We start from the raw sequence: 21,005 nt of genomic DNA, 5'->3' as shown, positions 1-21,005 counted from the left end.
ACCATCATTGGTTATTTTGATGCCCAAATAGCAAAACTTATCTTCTACTTTAAGTATCTCATTTTCTAATCAAATTCTCTCAGAATCAGCTGATTTAATTTGACTACATTCCATTACCCTTCTTTAACTTCTACTGATGCTCATCTTATCCATTATGTTCAACTGCTTTTTCATGTCTTTTTCCATCTCCGACAGAAATACAATGTCACAGGCAAGCCTCATGCATTTTATTTTTCCTCCTGAAACTTAAATCAATTCTCAATTTTTTTTTGTTATTTCCTATACTGGTTGCTCAATATACAGATTAAAAACATCGAGGATAAGCTGCAACCCTGTCTCACTCCCTTCTCAACTACTGGTTTCCTTCCACGTCCTTCGACTCTTATAACTCCAGTCTAGTTTCCGCACGAGCTGTATATAATCTTTTCCTCCCTCCTACATTCAGATTTTCAAAGAGTGTATTCCAGTCAACGTTGATAAAAGTTTTCTCTAAGTCTGCAAATGCTATAAGCATAGATTTGCCTTTCTTTAACCTGTCATCTAAGATACAATATGTGATCAAATGTATCAGGACACACCCAAAAACATACGTGTTTCATATTAGGTGCATCGTGCTGCCACCTACTGCCAGGTACTCCATATCAGCGACCTCAGTAGTCATTAGACATCGTGAGAGAGCAGAATGGAGTGCTCAGCGGAACTCACGGACTTCGAATGTGGTCAGGTGATTGTGTGTCACTTGTGTCATACATCTGTACACGAGATTTCCATACTCCTAAACATCCCTAGGTCCACTGTTTCCAATGTGATAGTGAAGTGGAAACGTGAAGGGACACATACAGCACAGAAGTGTACAGGCAGATCTCATCTGTTGATTGACAGAGACTGTCGACAGTTGAAGAGGGTCATAATGTGTAATGGGCAGACATCTATCCAGACCATCACACAGGAATTCCAAACTGCATCAGGATCCACTGCAAGTACTATGACAGTTAGGTGGGAAGTGAGAAAACTTGGATTTCATGGTCGAGCAGCTGCTCATAAGCCACACATCACACCAGTAAATGCCAAACGATGCCTCGCTTGGTGTAAGGAGTGTAAACATTGGACGATTGAACAGTGGAAAAACGTTGTGTGGAGTGGCAAATCACAGTACACAATGTGGCAATTGGATGGCAGGGTATGCGTGTGGCGAATGCCTGGTGAATGTCATCTGCCAGCGTGTGTAGTGCCAACAGTAAAATTTGGAGGCGGAGGTATTATGGTGTGTTCGTGTTTTTCATGGAGGGGGCTTGCACCCCTTGTTGTTTTGCATGGCACTATCACAGCACAAGTCTACATTGATGTTTTAAGCACCTTCTTGCTTCCCTCTGTTGAAGAGCACTTCGGGGATGGCTGTTGCATCTTTCATCACGATCGAGCACCTGTTCATAATGAACGCCCTGTGACGGAGTGGTTACACGACAATAACGTCCCTGTAATGGACTGGCCTGCACAGAGTCCTGACCTGAATTCTATATAACACCTTTCACCTTTGGGATGTTTTGGAACGCTGACTTCGTGCCACGCCTCACTGACTGACATCAATACCTCTCCACAGTGCAACATTCCATGAAGAACGGGCTCCCATTTCCCAAGAAACCTTCCAGCACCTGATTGAACATATGCCTGCAAGAGTGGAAGCTGTCATCAGGGCTAAGGGTGGGCCAGTACCACATTGAATTCCAGCATTACCGATGGAGGGTGCCACGAACTTGTAAGTCATTTTCAGCCAGGTGTCCAGATACTTTTTATCACATAGTGTAATTCATAGGGTCAGTTTGTCATGGGTGTTCTTCCATTTCTCTGGAATCCAAGCTGATCTTCTCCAAGATAGGCTTCTACCTGTTTTCCCATTGTTCTGTTAATAATTTGTGTCAATATTTTGGAAGCATGACTTATTCAAATGTCAGTTTTTTAATATTCACACCTGTCACCACCCGTTTTCTTTGGGGTTGGAATTATTATATTATTCTTGAAGTCAGAGGGCATTTCCCTTGTCCCATACTTCATGCATATAATGTGGAATGTTTTTGTGATAGGTGGCTTTTTCAAGGATCTCAATAATTCTGAGGCATCGTCATCTGTTTCAGGGGCCTCATTTGTCTTCAAGTTTACTTGCCTCATAGAGCCCTTCTGTATACTACTTCCATCTAGCAGCTGTTCGATCTTTGCCATATGAGTTCTTAATATTCATACAGTTGGTTCTCTTTCCTGTGAAGGTCTCTTTAACATTCTTGTAGGTGGTATATATCTTCCACTTTTGAATGCACTATTGGCAGATGAATAATCACACTAGACAAAAAAATCGCTTTTTTAAAAGAAGACACTAGGTTATTTTGAGAGCTTGTAGTTAGTGTAGAACTGGTACCAGGCGTTCATATGACCCTCCACAGCTGACACCGTGGCAGTGAAATGATAGACCAGGTGGTTAAAATTAAGGTGCAGCTAGTCACAGAGGTCCAGTGTGGGCTGTAATTCTCGTATGGCAGTGTAACTTAACAGATATTCTAATGCATTAATCTGGAATCAATTTATGCTGGAAAAAAATTAGTTCCAGTTTTGGTCACCAGGTGCAAATCAGTCGTGATGAATGCAAAAAAACATGTGGAAATGTTTCCATATGTGATGGATTAGGAATGGGACATAGGCAGAGCAGGTCATACAAGTGAGTAATGCATAATGTTGATTTTTTTATTGACCACCAGTTACACAGTTTGTTCAATATGAGGACTGGAGATGTCGATGAGGCGCTGCATACATAAAATTATGTGATCAGCAGTTCCTCGAAGCAGTTCCAGTGGAATCTGAGCAATGTCTTCCTATATGCTGGTCCTCAGATCAGGTAGAGATCGAACATGTCCCTGGTAAATGCTTTCTTTTAAATATCCCCAAGGCCAAAAGCCACATGGATTCAGATCAGGGGATTTTGCAGGCCATGTATCTGGAAAACCTCTGGACATAACACGTTCGTGGAAGCTTGCATTAAGCACATCTTACACTCGACGAGCGATGTAAGGTGTTACCCTATTTTGCATGAAAACAGTGGTTTCCACTCACTTGGGCTCTTCCAAAGAAGGAATCACATGCTGTACATGGAGGTTTCATTGACATGAGGATGTCACTGTACACCCGACAGGTCCTCTGGATATATTCTCTTCAAAGGAGAGCAGACCGAGAATAAATGTGTTTGAGAATCCACACCATACAGTCACATACAGTCAGTGTAGTGGCTCTTAATGCACAACACGTGTAGGAAAAGTACCCTAAATATGGCATTTCTGTGTATTCATTGCACCCCGTGTATGCCCCGATAGCTAAATGGGTAGCGTGATGGACTGCCATTCTAGAGGGCCCAGGTTTGATTCCCAGCTGCATCAGGGATTTTCTCCGTGCAGGGACTGGGTGTTGTGTTGTCTTCATCATTTTTTCATCACCATCCGGTATGTGTGCCACTCAGAATCAGTACTGTAAGATAGATTGACCTGGAGACGTGACATAATGGCAGAGAGGAGCTATTGAGTTTGGACGTATCCACGACCCCATTGTGAATGAAGTTGCTCGATCTGTTGGTGTATCAATGTGGATTGCACATCTACAAGGAATAGTGTACCTCTCATGGCTACATAGCACAGCGTAAGAATAGTGGCCATACAAAGACTGTAACTGACATGGAACAGAGATGAGTGGCCCTCCTTTTCAGTGACAATTGGATTCAAACCAGACAGGAATTGCCGCTGCCGCTGACTGCCAGTCAATGTCAACCAGTTCCCGAGTGAATATTAGGAAGAAAATTGGATGCAATAGACATCTGGAGTCGAGTACCTCGAAAATGGCCATTTCTCACAGTGGCACATAAAGCTGCATGTTTTCAATATGCCAAACAACACGCAAATTGGATCCAACAAGTTGCAATTTTTCCTCTTTTCAAAGGATGCAAGTCACTGAGTATGCCGACGGCTCCTGGAGATAGTTTGTGGTGTTTTGAGGGTCTTTTTCATGTCATGACTTGGGCCCACATTCAAGGTGAGCATAAACCAGGATGTTTATTTAAACATAATAGGCTACCAAGTTCAGCCCTTTCTCCTACATCTTCACCATGAGCATGCTGTGGGCACTCTGATCTTCCAAGATGACAACAACCATTTCACGGTATTGCATGTAAATGTTCTTGATTTGATGAACACTCAGATGCACTATTGCACCTCAACTGGCCCACTAAATCACCTGATCTTAATACGGTCAAAAATGTCTGGCGCTATTTGCAACAGCGGGTTAGACATATGTGTTCGCTAATGTGTAGTTTAATCAAGAAATTTCATGGACGAGACATCAGTTGAATTGCAACAACATGAATATGCACCAAAATCACCAGATATGTGTGATGTTGACCGAGTCGCAGCACTTTGAGACAAAACGAGAAAATTGTGCTGTTTCTCTGGTACAGATAAATCACAAGGTGTGTGGCGTTTTATTACTTCAGTGAAGATTTCTTTAGAAATTATAAATAGATTAATTTAATTGAATAGATCGTTTCTGTATTTCTAGCAAATTACAAACAAGGACTATGCAAATACAAATAATAATTGGACACACTACTTAGTTTATGAGAAGTTCATCTAATAGGGAAGCTACAGCTGACATAAAACAGCATATCCAAACCTTAGTACTATGCTTTATAAGGAAGTGAAGAGAGTTGAAGATACGAAAAAATGGATGAGAGGCTGATGATATTTACAAATTACATTCTTTTTTTGTTTGCCAAAGATGATCGGGTCCCTTGACCAAGTATGAAGGTTCGAGAGATTTTTAGCTTATTTCTTCCTTTTTAGAATGGTATAATCCATTAAAGCAATAATGACATTTGCTAATTTACTATTCATTGTACTTGCAAGAAACTCCAGTATCATTTATTTATTTATTTATTTTATTTTATTTATTTACCTGTAGACAACTGTTGGGTTGTATAGGCACCATCAGATGGTTATACAAATGATTATACGTGAGGTCAGTAGTTACATAGTTATACAAATGAGTACACGAAAGTTAAAATATGGTATATGATTATACAAAAGGTCAGTATGGTTGTATGACATAAATTACAGTTTCTTTGATCACAATTACATTTATAATAATAGAAAACCATATTTTTTCGTTATGTAGGAATTCACTTATGCTATAGAATGCTTTCTCTTTCAACCATGTCTCTACCACCACTTTAAATCTATTCTCATGCAATTCCCTCGTTCCATGTGATGTATTGTTATAAAATGTTTTGCCAGCATTTAAAAAATTATTTTGGATTTTACTCAAACATGTCCAAGGAATGTCTAATAAGTTCCTATTGCTGGTTTCATATGAGTGCACATCTGACCTGCTTTCATACATGTGGGCATTCTCTTTGGCATGCATAAGTGCTTTAAGTATGTATAGACTGGGGACTGTAAGAATTTTGTGCTCAATGAAGTACTGTCTGCAAGATGTTAAATTGCTCACACCAAAAATACATCTAATGGCTTTCTTCTGCCAGAGGAAAACATCTTTCGCCTCAGCAGAGTTTCCCCAAAGAAGTATTATATAATGCAGATGAGTATGAAAATAGGCATGGTATGCCATAAGTATGCACTCCTTACTGACACAATCCTTCAGTTTAAGGAGATATAGAACTCTTGCCAACTTACTGCACAGCTTTTCTATGTGGGTATTCCAGCACAATTTGGTATCAAGATAAATGCCTAGCAATTTTACTGAATGTCTGAGTTCATTAGGTCCATCATTAATATCTCTAAGGGAAAAGAGGATGTGTTCAGTTTTATTTTTATTTAAGGACAGCCTATTTTCATGGAACCAGTGAGCTGCCTTTTCCATCATGGATTTGTTCATTTGTTTGACAACATTCACATCATTATGTGACATTATAAAAGTTGTGTCATGAGCATACATTACAGATTTATATGGTAATGTGTTGGGCAGGTCATTCACATACACAATGAATAAGAAAGGTCCCAGTACAGATCCTTGTGGGACTCCATATTTTACCTTGAGAAGGTCAGATTTGTTGTTTCAATTTATGTAGACCATTTGGTTTCTGTTTGTCAAATATGATTTCAGCAGTAATAGTTCTGTTTCAGTTATTCCATATTTTTCTAGTTTCTTAATTAAAATGCTATGTGAGACAGTGTCAAATGCCTTGGTTAAATCAACTAAAGTTGTATAGGTATGTTCCCTATTTTCAAAACCTTGTAAAATTGATAAGACAACTTCCTGAACTGATTTTATTGTTGATAGCCCAGTTCTGAATCCATACTGAGCCTTATTGAGAAGGTTGTGATGCTCAAAAAAATCGTTTAATTGGTCTTTCATTAATTTTTCAATAATTTTAGATAATATTGGTACTATTGCTATTGGTCTGTAATTTTGGGGTGAATTTCTGTTTCCCTTTTTGCATATGGGCAATACAATTGTCAGTTTAAGGCAGCCTGGAAATGTTCCCTCTGTAAACATCCTATTGATTAAGTAAGACAGTGGAATGCATATAGTGTCTATTATTTTCTTTATGGTAAAATTAGAAAAACCATGGATGTCCTCAGTTCTGGAGTTGCTTAGTGATCTGACTACATCCAATATATCCAGAGGATAAATGGTTCTCCATTCAAATTTTGGCAAGTCTCCTGTCAACTCTGTTTCCTGCAATGTCTGTCCTCACTATCATCTAAATCACTTTCATCTGTCATAGCTAATTCTCCAGAATTTATGAAACTATTATTTAGTTCAACTGCACTTAGAGGAACAGGTAAATTTTCTGCAATTAGCCCTGTTTCTGCTTTAACTATTTTCCATGCTGCTTTTGGATAGTTCAGGTTGATAAATAAAGGCATACATGTGAGCAGGACAACTTACGAGCAGGGAAGCCATCTAGTGATCTATGCTGTCAAATATAAGTGACAACAGTTATCTTTAGGGACAGCTCAGCTGAAACAAGAATAACGAGTAACATTTTCACGTCATGTGAGGGCCCTCGCTTGCTACTTTGACGCCTCCAGATTAGACTTGATCCATATTATGTTGCTTCTGTATTATGCCGACACTATATTGTGGCAGTTTTAGGTGCGAAATGTTTTGAATTATGGTTGCCGATAAAGAGCGGGCCTGAACTACCACAGCCAATTGCAGCAAACAATTGTCCTGTAGTCACTAGCTTTGTGTATTTAAATTTACTTTATGTTGTGGATTGTAGTTTTCTTTTTCTTACTTTGTAATGAGTGAAGAGAGTAATCCTGGTGCATAAAGGGATTCGATTACAGCTCTCACCACAACATAACAAGTCAGCGGTCCCTATGATCTTTACGTCAGTTCCGCTTTTGTGGAAGTACAGAACGTGGACGTAGGATGGCAGCTCTTCAAAATAGAGGTAGGGCTCATTCCCTTGCACAGATCTTCACTCCAGGGACAGTTCAAGTTCTCTTTTGTTTATGGTCGCAGTTGATTGCCATGATATACTGTCTACATACCGTAATGTTATAACCTGTGTGTTATGACAGTATGCCGTTTCAAGACAATGGAGCATTAAAGATTTACCACAAGTGTCAATCTTGGTACAATTTATTACAGTTAAATGTCAGTTAACAACATGCCAGTAGAAAAAAGCTTTTAGGAGAGCCTAAGATAAATGATACAAATGCCGAGTGTTGTATGCGAACATTGTGGTAGTACGGTTAGAGGTTCATGGTTATTGTGTCGGAGGAAGTAGGTTTGCATCCTGCTACACCTGTGTATGCTCATAATGACTGCTCATAGCAGCTTGTAACTCTGAGAGTTCCTTACAAGCCCTGATAATGTTTGCCCCATTGTCACTGTACAGGTTTTGGCACCTAACCTGTGGTGATAACAAATCTTCTAGGGGCTGACAGGAATGCCTCAACAGTCATATTGCCAACTACTGGTACCTGCAAATGCACCACCTATGTCGCCAAGCACACAAATAGGGGCAACATAGCATTTTATCCTTTAATTTAGATCGCCATGAGCCAGTTTTCACTTAGTACGGTCCTGTGTAATTAATCTCATAATGGAACAGAGGCCTCACAGCTTCTACACAACGGTGTGGCAAGTTTCCCATGAGCTGTTGTGCAGGCTTTACCAGTAATCGCAGAAAAGTCAAGCACTGACACAGAACATGCTGTGCTGGACTTCGCCTGTTAGGTGCCCACTATTGCTTCCTGAGATGATGGGACTTAACTGCTAAGGTCATTAGTCCCTAAGATTACACATTACTTAACCTAAATTATCTTAAGGATAAAAGCTCACACCCATGCCCGCCGGGACCAGCCACACAGTCCACGACTGCAGTACCTTAGACCGCTCAGCTAATCCTGCCTGGCGACGATGTTCATCTTCCACTATTAGTCTCGTGAGATGATGGTGAAGTGGCAGTATGAGTTGATGCTTCTCATCATATGACAGATAAGCATTTCGTAGCCTGCCTCCAACCTGTAGTAACTTATGTCACCAAGGATACAATACAGTGATTTGAGCTTTCTATTACCGGTACTGTCTACTAGCCTGTTGGTCTCTGACTGTTGGATTTCCATTGCATGTACAGCTTGTTGTGTTATTCTGACAAATCGTAGCAAGATGTCCTGCAGTTCATTGTGATACCATTCAGCAATTATTGTTGTTTCCTCTGCAGTCTTGCAATTATTAATAAACCGGAGACAGTATGCCATTATCCGCTGCAATCATGATAATTTCGAGAACTGAATGATGAGACCATCTCCGATTGCTCCGCTGATGTGATAGAGGACTTTAGCCTTTTCTTGTGGCAACTCTTGAGATGCAAAATCGTTAAAGGTAAGTTACAGGCTGTGAAGTGGTGTCTTCTTTAAGCCAGGCTGGTTCCTCCCACCAAAGGCTGTTTTCTTGGAGATCTGCAGGAGATGCTCCTCATGATAAAAGATGAAATGGATTCTCCGTAATAGGTACATGGTTCCATACTGCAGCTAATATGATTTCTTGTATCTCTAACAAATGATTCCCTACAGATGTCATCGTATCGCTTCATGGAGTCAGTGTAGCTTCCCTTAAGCTTCAGTTCTCTCGCTTGATACTGTTCAGTCTGAGAGAAGTATTTGCTGCAGTGAGGACAGAATCACCTAAATTATCTTGCTCTTGGCGAAATGGAAGGCAGACAACAAATCTGCCTGTGGAATCTCTCATCCTGTGTTCAGTGAAATGTGCTTCATACTGTCCTGCTCTTTTGTCGTTGTAACTTGTAATTCTTCTGCCTCCCAAAACTGAATGTGTTTGAGCAACCATGTCACTTTGTACAAAGCACAAGATGACCTACCGCAGTGACAGATTTGTGTACTCTACCATTTTCTACTGGCCTGATATGATTCCATCTACTTCTGTCTCTTGAAGCATGGGATGATCATCTCCTATGGAGATAGTTCTTGACCATTGAATGGGCAGACAAGATTCTGCTCCTAGCAATACATCAATCTTTCCAGGTAACCAAAACTCTGGATCAGTTAATTGTACACTTTGCAAGTACCACATACTGGGATCAATTATGGTGTGAAACACCACCATGGCTGTAACTGAAGTCTTCATTCAGAATCACTAGAGGCTTGAGCACCACTTCCCACTGTTCCATGAGCCAAAGTATTCCTTGTTCCCAGAATTCCTGTGGCTGTGACAGGAGCAGAGCTCCACTGTGTCCTTCACTTTGTCGTGTGAGTTGAAGTGCTTCACATTGAGATGTGTTTAAGTGGACCAAATGCATGGAATCACACAGCAGCATCCAGGCTGTAGGACAGATGCTCAAGCAGCACCAACATGAACTTGGCTGTTACACTTTCCGTGACCGTGAAGACATGCAAATGCTCAATATCTTGGAGCAGAATCATCCCCTCCTGAGCAGTCCAAGCTGTTTGCTCTTGACGGACCTGTGTAGGCTATGGAGTGTCTCACTATACCCATCACTGTTAATGGTTTGTCCGTGCTTGAGAGAGTCAATGAGTATCGGACCACAGAAGTTGGTCAGCAACACCTTGTCTTCTGAGGGCATAACTTTGAATCTTTTTGGGTGAAGGTGACAACACTACATTCACTTACCTAGATGTCTCACTATGTTACCCAAAGGGGCCTATGCAAAGTTCTTGTAGTTTGGCTATTACAACACTTTGTACCTTGTCATTTCAACACTCCTTATGTATGTTCAGGCAAGGTGTCAGTTAATTTCAGCAAAACTAAACATTCAACAGACAACATTAAACTGCTTATACAGGAACCCTCTAGTACCGATACATGGTGTTTTGTTTCTGAGCAGATTGCACCTTTTCTATGAATTAATAGTCGGCTGTGCCATGTGGTTTGTTTGAATGTGTGGTACTTGTGCAGTGCTCAAGACTGATTATGTGACATGCAGCACAGAAAAGTGCACCTTTCTTAAAATGTCAGGAAGCTGTTAGAACTCACTGCTTTTAAACTCTTGTTATAGACTACTCAGCCCTTTTAATAAGGAGCAGTGGTGTTAATATGTCTTGCTCTTGTGAAGGCACATCTACTTGTAATGCCATCAGTGCTTGCATGTTGCTTAAAGCATTGTTCAGTAGTGCACAAAGTTCACTTGCACTTAGCTTTAACATTGATGGCATCATTAACAGTTTTTTTTTAAACAAGCTGATGCAGTCAATTGAGGATTGTTGTCTACTAGCTTGTTGGTCCCCAACTGTTGGATTTCTATTGCATGTATAGCATGTTGTGCTATTCCAACAAACTATAGCAAGACATCCTGCAGTTGTTGGCCACATAATATGCTGCTGCGTTGATACTGACAGTGCTTAAAACAAGAGCAGCCTTGTAAAAGACACCTTCCACCTGATAACAATAGATACCATCGAAACACGTAGTGGATGATGCAGAATTATAACTATTTTTATTCATATGCTCTATGTCCTAATATTCTTAGGTGAAAACCAGGTAGCCATTTGTGAATTTTAATGATGGTGCTTTATTTTCATTTACTGACTTTCTTACATTTTTGAGTTATTGTATATATTTAATATATTGTAAATGAAACACAATATTCCTTGCATAGTTCCTCGAAATGCTGTTTACAACATTTTGCCTATTTTTACTGTTGAATAATGTTTGAATTACTTTTATTATTTTTGGATTTATTCCTCTTGATGTTTAAGCTTTTCTATGGAATGGTTAGAGATACACTATTAAAGACTTCTTCTTTGTCTACAAACAACAATAAACAGTTTCTGTTCTTCATCACCTATAAAAAAATATAAAAAAGGAAAAACTCATTCTTATAGGATCTGTTGAGTCAATTGCGATCACTTTCAATGTATTAACCATTTGGATCTACACAAATCTGCATTACTTCCTTCACCTGCTCAGAATATTTCTACATACCAATTTCCATGAGGCTGCGTAGGGGCTCACCGCTTTGGCGTCCTGGCAGAGATCAAGAACACATCTGTAGTGAACTGCTCATTTGTTGTGATTGTACAAGGTGCATCTAGAAAAATCACAACTGGTGGCATTAGTAAATGAAGTTTAGAGTTGCTGTATTAGTCTTACTATCTTTTGACCTTGAGATGCGCTTCTTTAATCATTTTAATTCAAAACTGATCAGCTTTGGCACTGTTGACATGAACTTCATTCAACTTAATTTTGTATGAGACACGGACACTTTTACAAATGTTGGCGATTGCATGATACTGATCTTCATTCATTTTGACAAAAGTCTGATACCAAACAGTTGTTAGTTATGCCAGCCTGAAAATTCGTGCAAAATTCTTCCGAATCACCCTTACTGACAATCACATCTCTTAACAAAATTTATCACTATTTTATAGAAATTTGTGTCAGTATAAAACAGCAGTCACTTGAAGGTATTTGTCATCCAGTTCACAAGGCACCTCAGTTTTCTACATCTGCAGATTGGTTGTAATGAAATCATACAGATAAACTTCTAGGGATTGTAGGATGGGTCATGAGGACCGTATTGAGGATAGCTGCTTATGTCCAAAAACTTCATCCAGGTATTGTAGAAAGTATTGAAGATAAGAGGCCAACAATTGCAGCAGGGCCAGTCCTTTGGCAGTAAAAGTGAGTTTGTATGCTCTATGGAGATGTTACAGGCATGGCCATATTTGACATGATATAATATAATGAATGCAGGTATGTTGCTAGGAGCTCCACTTATGATCCATCACAGTTCAAACTTACATTTGATGCCGAACTAGGCGACCTAGCTGCAGGTGTTTGCTTCTATAACTTTAAAATGTTGAAGTGCCTGTCTTCGGACGATGTTTCTGACATGGATTCCTATTCTCAACGTGCTCTTCATGACACCCTCTACAGACCCTCAAAGTCTGTTGACATCAGTTCATTACACCCTGTACATCTGCATTCTGCACACCATCTTGTAATATTTAGTGGAAGACACTTCTGGGTATCACTACCATTTCCTTCCTTTCCTGTTCCAATTGCAGTGGTACATTGTGGGAAGAATGACTTTGCTGAACCATGGTATGAGCTCTGATTTCCTTGATTTTTGTGCCAGATTATGTCACAAGAAGGGAAGAAGTAGTATGTTACTTCACAGAATTTCAATAGTAAAACTCTGAAACATACCACCTCTCATGTAACATCTTCCACCGTAATTTGGTGAACATCTGTGTATAACTCTCATTCTTGCTAAATAATCCATGACAGACTTTGTCACTCTTATTTATATCCTGTGTACCTACTTTTTTTACTTATATTTTCGCTATCTAATCAATAGTATCCATAAACCTTTGGGTGGACATTAATATCTGGTGTGTTCACCCTATGCCTTTATGACAGCTTGAACTCTACTGAGGACACTTTCAGTGAGGTGTCTGAATGTCCGTAGAGGAATGACAGGCCATTCTTCTTCAAGAGCTGATCCCAGAGAAGGTAGTGATGTTGGACACTGGGATCTGGAGTGAAGCTGATGTTTTAACTCATCCCAAAGGTATTCCTCTGGGTTCAGGTCAGGACCCTGGGCAGACCAGTACATTTCAGGAATGTTATTGTCCACAAATAACTGCCTGACAGATGCTGCTTTACAGTAGTGTGCATTGTCATGCTGATACAATCATAGTCTGCGAATGGTTCCTCTACTTCATTCAGTACGTAATGCTGTAAAATATGTTCATATCCTTCCACATTTAATGTTTTCTTAGGTGCAGTAAGGGGACCATGCCCTAATCACAACAAAAAAAAACTCCTCCTCCATGCTTCACTGTTGGCACTACATGTGATGACAAGTAATATTCTCCAGACATTTGTCAAAAAACCCTTACATCAGAATGTCATGAGGTTAGCATGATTCATCACTCCAAATCACCTATTTTCTCACATTCACTGGCGTTGCCCTCTACGCCACCTCAAGTGTCAGGTAAAACTGTCTACAGAAATTTGTGGCTTGCAAGAAGCTGCTCGACCATTGTACCCAATTGTTTTTAATCCCCACATATAGCTGTTGAGCTAGCTGGTCTACCAGTAGCACTATGGAACTCACAAGTTCCTTCTGCAGATTTCATCTGATTTTTTACTGCTAGCCTCCACAATTCTCTACACTCCCTACCGAGTGAGGTGGCATGTGATTAGCATACTGTATGAGCGTTTGGAAGGATGACAATTAAAATCTGCATCTGTCCATGCTGATTTAGGTTTTCTGTGATTTCCCTAAATTCCTCCAGGCAAATGCTGAGATGGTTTCCTTGAAAAGGGCATAGCTAATTTCCTACCCCATCCCTTTGTAATATGAGCTTGCGCTCTGTCTCTAATGCCCTCACTGTTGATGGGACCTTAAACTTTAATCTTACTTCCTTCCATCAAAACTCTCTATCAGTATATGATGTCTGTCTGGTCTAGGTTAAGCTGTAACTGTTCTTTTGCATTTCCACCACACAGTTGCAGTACCAACAATTGACTTGGGCAGCTTTAGAAGAGTCGAAATATCCTTAATGGATTTGTTACTCTGGTGTCATCCTATGACTAGTCCACATTGGAAGTAACTGAGCTCTCCTGATTGACATATTCTGCTGTTACTACTTTGCTACTATCAACATAATACTCCTTGTTTTCTTTTATAGTGGTGAGTCTGTCTCTCATATCTAGTAATCAATTCCACATTACAAAGGGAATCCAGATACTTTTGATCAGATAATGTAATAAGAATCACCAACTGATGAGAGATACTAAATAATCTGTTTAATAAGGGTTTTTTAAGTTCTGTCTATTATGTGTGAATTACATTTCCTCATGAGTGATCAGTATTGTCTGTTATTTCACTAAAAGTTTCTTTACATAGTTTTCCATATTAGATCTTTCTCACACGTATTTTACAGTTGTTTCTGTTTCCAGTGTGTTATTGTCAGTAATATATTCAAATAATGATCTGTCTTTCTTCCCATTCACACAATATTTCAATTCATTTATTGTGTTTACCAGACAGTAAGACAACCCTGAATCACCCTCCCCCCTTTTTTTGAGATGGTCTTTGAGAAATTTTTACCTGTAGCATATACTGACTAATCAAATGTACAAACTCTTTAACTGTTATCAAGTATCTGCTTAAAAAGTTAAGTGTTCCCATCTCCCGCCATATGAAGGTGTGTAGTGCACTCATAATTATTGTCAAACATGATTGTTTTGATGGTCTAGGTGCTATGGAGCAGGGAGGAATGATGTTGCATGGCCATACTGGTCTCCAAATCTTCAAACATGGTACACTCACCAATCATTGTTAATCGTGACACTATACTTCATCCCCATATGTGTCTTTTCAGGACAGCATTCGGCCCTGATTACATTTTTATGGATGGCAGTGAACAACCACATCAAAGTGCACAGGTTAAGGAGCTCTTGGAACAAGGGGATATTCAGTGAATGGACTGACCTGCTCGTTTCCCCAACTTTATTCTTAAATCCCATCAAGCATGTATCGAATGCATTTGGGAGACATATTGCAGCACATCCACGTGGACCAACAACCAGCCAGCAGGTGCCAACCACACTGGTGGAGGAATGGAATGCCCTACCACAAGAACTCCTTAACAACCTCGTGGGCAGCATGGGAACATGTTGGAGAGTATGCATTACTGCTGTATCTCCCTCAGAGAGATGCCTGATTATAAATAACGAGACCTAGGAAAAAAGAACAAGGGTTTATTGCAACCACAATGGAAATATTTAACAATGAAGGAAATATCATCTTAGCAAAAAATAATACAGTTCCTCAGACAGTAACAGGCATATGCCTGGAACACACAGTGAATAAACATCAATGGACATAAAGACTATTCCATTGATAAACCCTAATGATGTAGGTTGAGCTTTCGGCATGGTTGGCCCACAGGTATGTCTTGGGATATTACTGTACAGTCATAGGTCCCACTGTGGTGGCTTCCTACCATGCTCTGACTGAATGGGCTGCTAAGAACCAGTGCATGAATTGGCCAAAAGCGCCAGTGGAGTGAACTTTTGACATGTTGGATTGTGCCATCCTATGTAGATGGGGTGTGGAGGAATTCATGCTGATCCAGTTCCGCACACGACATGGCGGAGGATGTAGATCCCTGACACAGAGGACCTTTGGTGGTGCTTGTCCTGCCATTTGTTGTCCTTCTTGTGATCGATACAGTCCAGGGAGGCAATGCATTGTACATGCGCAAACCTGTGATGCTTCATTGTCTGAGGAGTTTCCAAACCCTTTAGGTGGACAGTGGGAGCATGGCAGTTACCATGTGTGGTGATTAGACTTGTCTATTAAGAACCGTTTCCCATGGTTTATACTGTTCATGGCCATCATAAACCATAATGACTTCAGCGTAATTATTGTCTTTGAATAAAAGTGTCATTTCTGTTTGTCTCATTGCTTATTTCTTACTATTACCTTCTGTGCCATACTGCAGCAGTTCTTTCTATAAATGATCCAAGTTTCATTGAGCTGTGGTACTTGGCAGTGACACATCATGTGAAAGTTACTTTTGTCCTTAAGTTTTGCACATCAGCATGTACAGATTGAATCACCCACAATTTGCACCACAAATATTGTGGAAATGGAAAGTGCTATTGATCTACGGTTTTCACAGAATGGATTGGTAGTCAGAGGTTCATACTGTTAGACAATCAACAGATTGTAATAATTCTTAGATATTTTATTTTATGTGCAAACATATACCTTTTCAAGTGGAACAATGCGTATTGACATTAACCAACTAAAATTAGAGTAAATTAGAATGTCAGTGGTGTTTGTTGCAGATTATATGTGTGAGTTGTTTATGAGACGTCATATTTTGAAAAGTTCCCACACCAACACTTAACAACACCTGTGGTAGCACACACCAAAGAACAACAGAAGTGCATATGCTAGTTATGTGGATTATGAACAGTAACAAGACAACTGGCCATTGCAAGTTGTGTCAAAATGACCGCCTGTAGTGGCAATACATGCTTCCAATCCAATATGGAACTACTACTGCGCATTTGCTAGAATTTCAGCAGAGATGTCCAAGCAGGCTGCAGTAATACATCATTGTGTATTATGGTACACCCTTGTAGACACCATCTTTCAGTTTTCTCCACAGAAAAAAGTCTACAGGCATCAAATCCCGGGAACGGGCTGGCCAAGGTACAGGTTCTCTGTGTCCAGTTCAACAATTTGGAAACAATTCCTGAAGACATGCTGTAATACTTTGTGTACTATATGTTGGATAGCCATCATATTGATACTACAGATTCCTCCTAGTCTGCAGAGAAATGTCTTCTAGCATCTGTGAAAGATGGTCTATTAGGAGGCTGGGATACTGAGGCTGAGATACTTGTGCATGTTTAGTGTTCTATCTGTGAGCTGCTGATTCACTATTCCATACTACACATTTACACTTCATGGATGCTGACATTCCATATGATGAAGTCAACATGGATTGTCAACAAACCAGTAGTGCATGTTTTGGTGGTTTATCTGGCTATGGTTAGTAAATATGGCTTCCTCACTAAACAAGATACATGATGCATCTGGAGTATCTTGTTTTAATGCTCATGTACAGAAGTTAATGCAATTCCTATAATTGTTTCTATGCCGCTCTTGATGGAGACAGATTTGATAGGGACGGAACCTATGTTGATGGAGAATGCATAGGACGCTTGCCTGGCTCATGCCACTTCCTTGTGCAATTGCATGTAAGCTAACATGTGTATCAGCCGTAATGGCAGCAAGAAGATGAATTCCCCTCTCTTATGTTATGATCCTGTTATATTATCTAGGTGTTAAAATATCGCTTTCATGCAACTGGCTGATAAATGATTGCTGAGATGGTTGACGTCTATTGGGGTACCTTGCCACATACACCATATAAGAACAAACTACATTCTTCCTACACTCTCCATACACCATGAGCATGTCAGCTTTTTCTGTATTGATAAATCCCATTGTCCACTCACAATCTACTGCTTGGACTGTCATACATGAACTGACTAGTAAGTCGCAGTGCCATCAAGGAATAACAACATCGTACCTAGCAACTACGCATTTTGAATGCTACAAACAACTGTCAGTGTGGAAACTTTTCAAAATATGATCTCTCATAAAGGACTTACACTAGAATTCCGCAATAAACACCCTTGACATTCTAGTTTTTTTCATAGAAAATACACTTTCTAAATATTATTAAAGTCTGTTGATTGGCTAACAATATCAGCCCCTGACTACCAATCCATTGCGCGAAAACTGCACATCAACAGCACTTTCCATTTCTGCAATATTTGTGGGGCAAGTTTTAGATGATTCACCCTGTATACCATGAGAAATAACAATAACATTAATCAACATGACTCTGATTTGATTGAGTGTAATTAGAAGTGATTTTTCAGTAATTATTTTATTTTTTCACACTGTCTGCATCATAGTATTTTCCTGTCTCTCAGTTAGCACCTTTGACCTCTTTACTATTTACATCCATTTGTTATGGATTCAGTTTATGCCTTCATGATTATGGAAGATCTACTTTACAACACTCACCACACCATTTTAGTCACAGTGGAACACCAACCACTTTCGAATTTCATAACTGGACACAATTCTATGCCAACCATTCAGTTTGTTATATGCAGAGAAACAGCAAAATTGTACTGCCTCGGTTGCAAACTTCATGTCTGAAACTGTTGTAGGTAATGTCTCCGCTGTATCTGCATCTTATAATGAGTGGTATCAGTGGGACATTATCTCCAACTGTACCAATTATGTATTCTAATGAGGAGAAATTACAAACTTTCCAATTACTGCCACTTCAGTAGCAATATTTCCCCCACATCTGATGGAATGCGTGTAGCTACTGGGAAATAGCAGGAAAATGAGCAACCCATCAGATACTCTCATACTGAGTGTGGAATCATGTCACTTAGAAGGTATTCACTTCCAACACTCGATGTGTTGTTCCGTCCAACTATTTATAATATGTCTTCATCAAACTCTAATGGACCTTCAATATAAACAATCATTTACATAGAGAAAACTGTCACACTGGTCCTTCAGACCAAATAGAACAACCCTCACTATAAATCGCCTTAGTAAACAATTAGGAATGGTAAACTCCACAAAATTTCTATGAATATTGGTTCAGGAGAACATGAATTGGGACACACACTTATCAACTACCTCAATAAACTAATCACAATACCATATGGAATAAAAATACTTGCTAGATGTACAGTAAAGGACATATTGAAGAATGTACATTATGTCCAAGAAGAGTCACTGCTGTTGTATGAGATAATTTTTGCAAAAGCTCCTTCATAGGACAAAGGAGGATTGTAACAACAGTCGAAAATGCAGCATCCAGAAACTCTTGCAAAACAATATTTAAAACACTCCAGATACTACTAATGCAATCCCTGCGCATTATTGAGGGGCTATCTGCATAAAGCTCCTTTATTTATTTTTTATATTTCTAGCTGATTACCCGAATACACTTGGTCATTTTTGATCATTTTCCTATGTCATCATCTTTCCATTCCCATCACGACAGCTAGAGTTACAAAGCAATATTATTCCAAACTAGTTTTCTAGATAGTAAGTGTACCAGCTTTGAAAACCATGTGGGACAGCTGTCATTGTAACTGTCACTAGTCACCCTATTGATCCTGAATATTGTGGATATGACACAGCCAGTTCTTTTTGGTTATTTTTACATGCTATCTTATTACTATCCACACTCTGTATTTTTCTCCCTAGTTAATAAGTCATATGTGTACTAAATGTGGTTGGAAATTTTCCAGACATCCCCTGCTCAGCAAACAAATGTTGAGATATTGCAGCAGTTCTGGCTGCATAGTATTTTATCTTAAGAAACATGATCAATTCAGAGATTTAAAGCTTTATCTTTTAATGCAGTTATGTTTAGAGGTGTACAGATATTGTTCTTTGCAAGGTGTAAACAGAAACTACCAGGAGACAGTAGCAATTAATATTTACCTACATGAACAAAGGTTTCAGATCTATGTGCATCATCAGAAACTTGTCATTGTGTCAAGAACTGACTGTTGTCATACACTGTCTATCCTGATGACATGTTAGATTTCTGTCTAAAATTTGAGGTTTCAATTCAACAAAGAATGCACCTTTCTCTTAATGAAGAATGGTTAGACTTATTAGTCTCATCAGCTTCAAAATTATTACTGCCTATACGCTAGCTCTTTGGAAAAGATTCAGGAAAGGGGTGGGCCATGTCCTCTCTCTGAAGGAACATACCAGTTGAATTAATGTGGACTTGTCTTTCCTCAACTTCCACTTTTATTACTTCCTGTGTACACTGAGTCACATAGATAGTCATTTTTCCTCTATACAATACATGAATGGAATAGGACAAAAACTCAGTAATATTGGTTTGTATACTGTAGTAGTTTTTTGGAGTGTACATATAGATGTGGAAATGGAATGCTTGAAATGTACATGTACGGCGTTTCGAATGGTGCAGGTTGCGTGATGGAAGCCTGGATGTGCTGGCGGCCATCCCATTCCTGGTGATGATCAAGGCAGAGAACAACCTGCTGGAGTCGGCTGCCATGCCAGCAATGCCCTACTTGCAGCTGCTCATCCTCAATGGCAACCGCATCACACACACACATGGCATCGGGCATCCTCTGCTGGAGTGCCTGGAACTTAGTCACAACCAGATCCGTGACATCTGCAGCCTGGAGCCTGACATCCTCAAAAGGCTGCGCACCCTAGACCTCCGAGCCAATGCGCTCACCTCCACTGCAGGCATCCAGTTACCTACACTTGAGAACCTCTACCTGGCACAGAACTCTATCCAACTACTCGAGGACCTGCAATCGCTCACCAGTCTGCGTGTCCTCCACTTGCGGCAGAATCCTCTCAGGTTGCTGACGGGCTTCACTAACAAAATGGCTCATCTGACATACCTCAACCTGCGCGGCTGTAAGATTGAAGATATGAGTGAGCTGAAGAAGCTGGCATGCCTGCCCGTGCTGGAGACAATTGTGATCTCGGAGAACCCGATGGTAGAGGCTGCAGAGGAGGAGTACCGTGTGTCATTGTTGTCCGAGCTGCCTCGTCTGAAGAGGATAGACAAGCTGGCTGTGGAGGAGGAAGAGCTGATGGCTGCAGAGGAGCTGATTGCTGCCCGCACGGAGGTTCTGGAGGGCGAGGACGAGCAGGTGGCAGACGAAGAAGATGAAATTTGAGAATGACAACTTATGGTACTCTTAAGTTCCCTCCCTTCATACCCGTCAAGTTTCAGGTGGTGCTTACTTTCAGAAACTGTCAACTGTGCCAAGGACATGTAAACTTTGTGATACAATAGTACAGACACTGTATGGATATAGTTTTGTTCTAAAATGTTCTGCAGTCTGTATAACAATTTTTACTTTCGGAATGTTTGTAATTCTTTGTC

At 40.0% G+C, this 21,005-nt stretch overlaps 1 protein-coding gene across 1 annotated transcript in view; it reads left to right on the top strand.

Annotated features, from left to right (window-relative positions):
- The window catches only part of LOC124605963 (leucine-rich repeat-containing protein 23-like), a 67,068-nt gene extending 46,272 nt beyond the window's left edge, over positions 1–20,796 (top strand). Inside the window, exon 3 of the mRNA XM_047137926.1 lies at positions 20,067–20,796. Coding sequence (XP_046993882.1) covers positions 20,067–20,796 — 730 coding nt within the window. The remainder of the gene's footprint in view (positions 1–20,066) is intronic.
- Positions 20,797–21,005: the final 209 nt, after the last annotated feature.

Source organism: Schistocerca americana, chromosome 3, assembly GCF_021461395.2.
Source record: "Schistocerca americana isolate TAMUIC-IGC-003095 chromosome 3, iqSchAmer2.1, whole genome shotgun sequence".
Classification (NCBI taxonomy): Eukaryota; Metazoa; Arthropoda; class Insecta; order Orthoptera; family Acrididae; genus Schistocerca; species Schistocerca americana.
The sequence above is the reverse complement of the archived record's forward strand: the minus strand, read 5'-3'. Positions and strand labels throughout refer to the sequence as shown.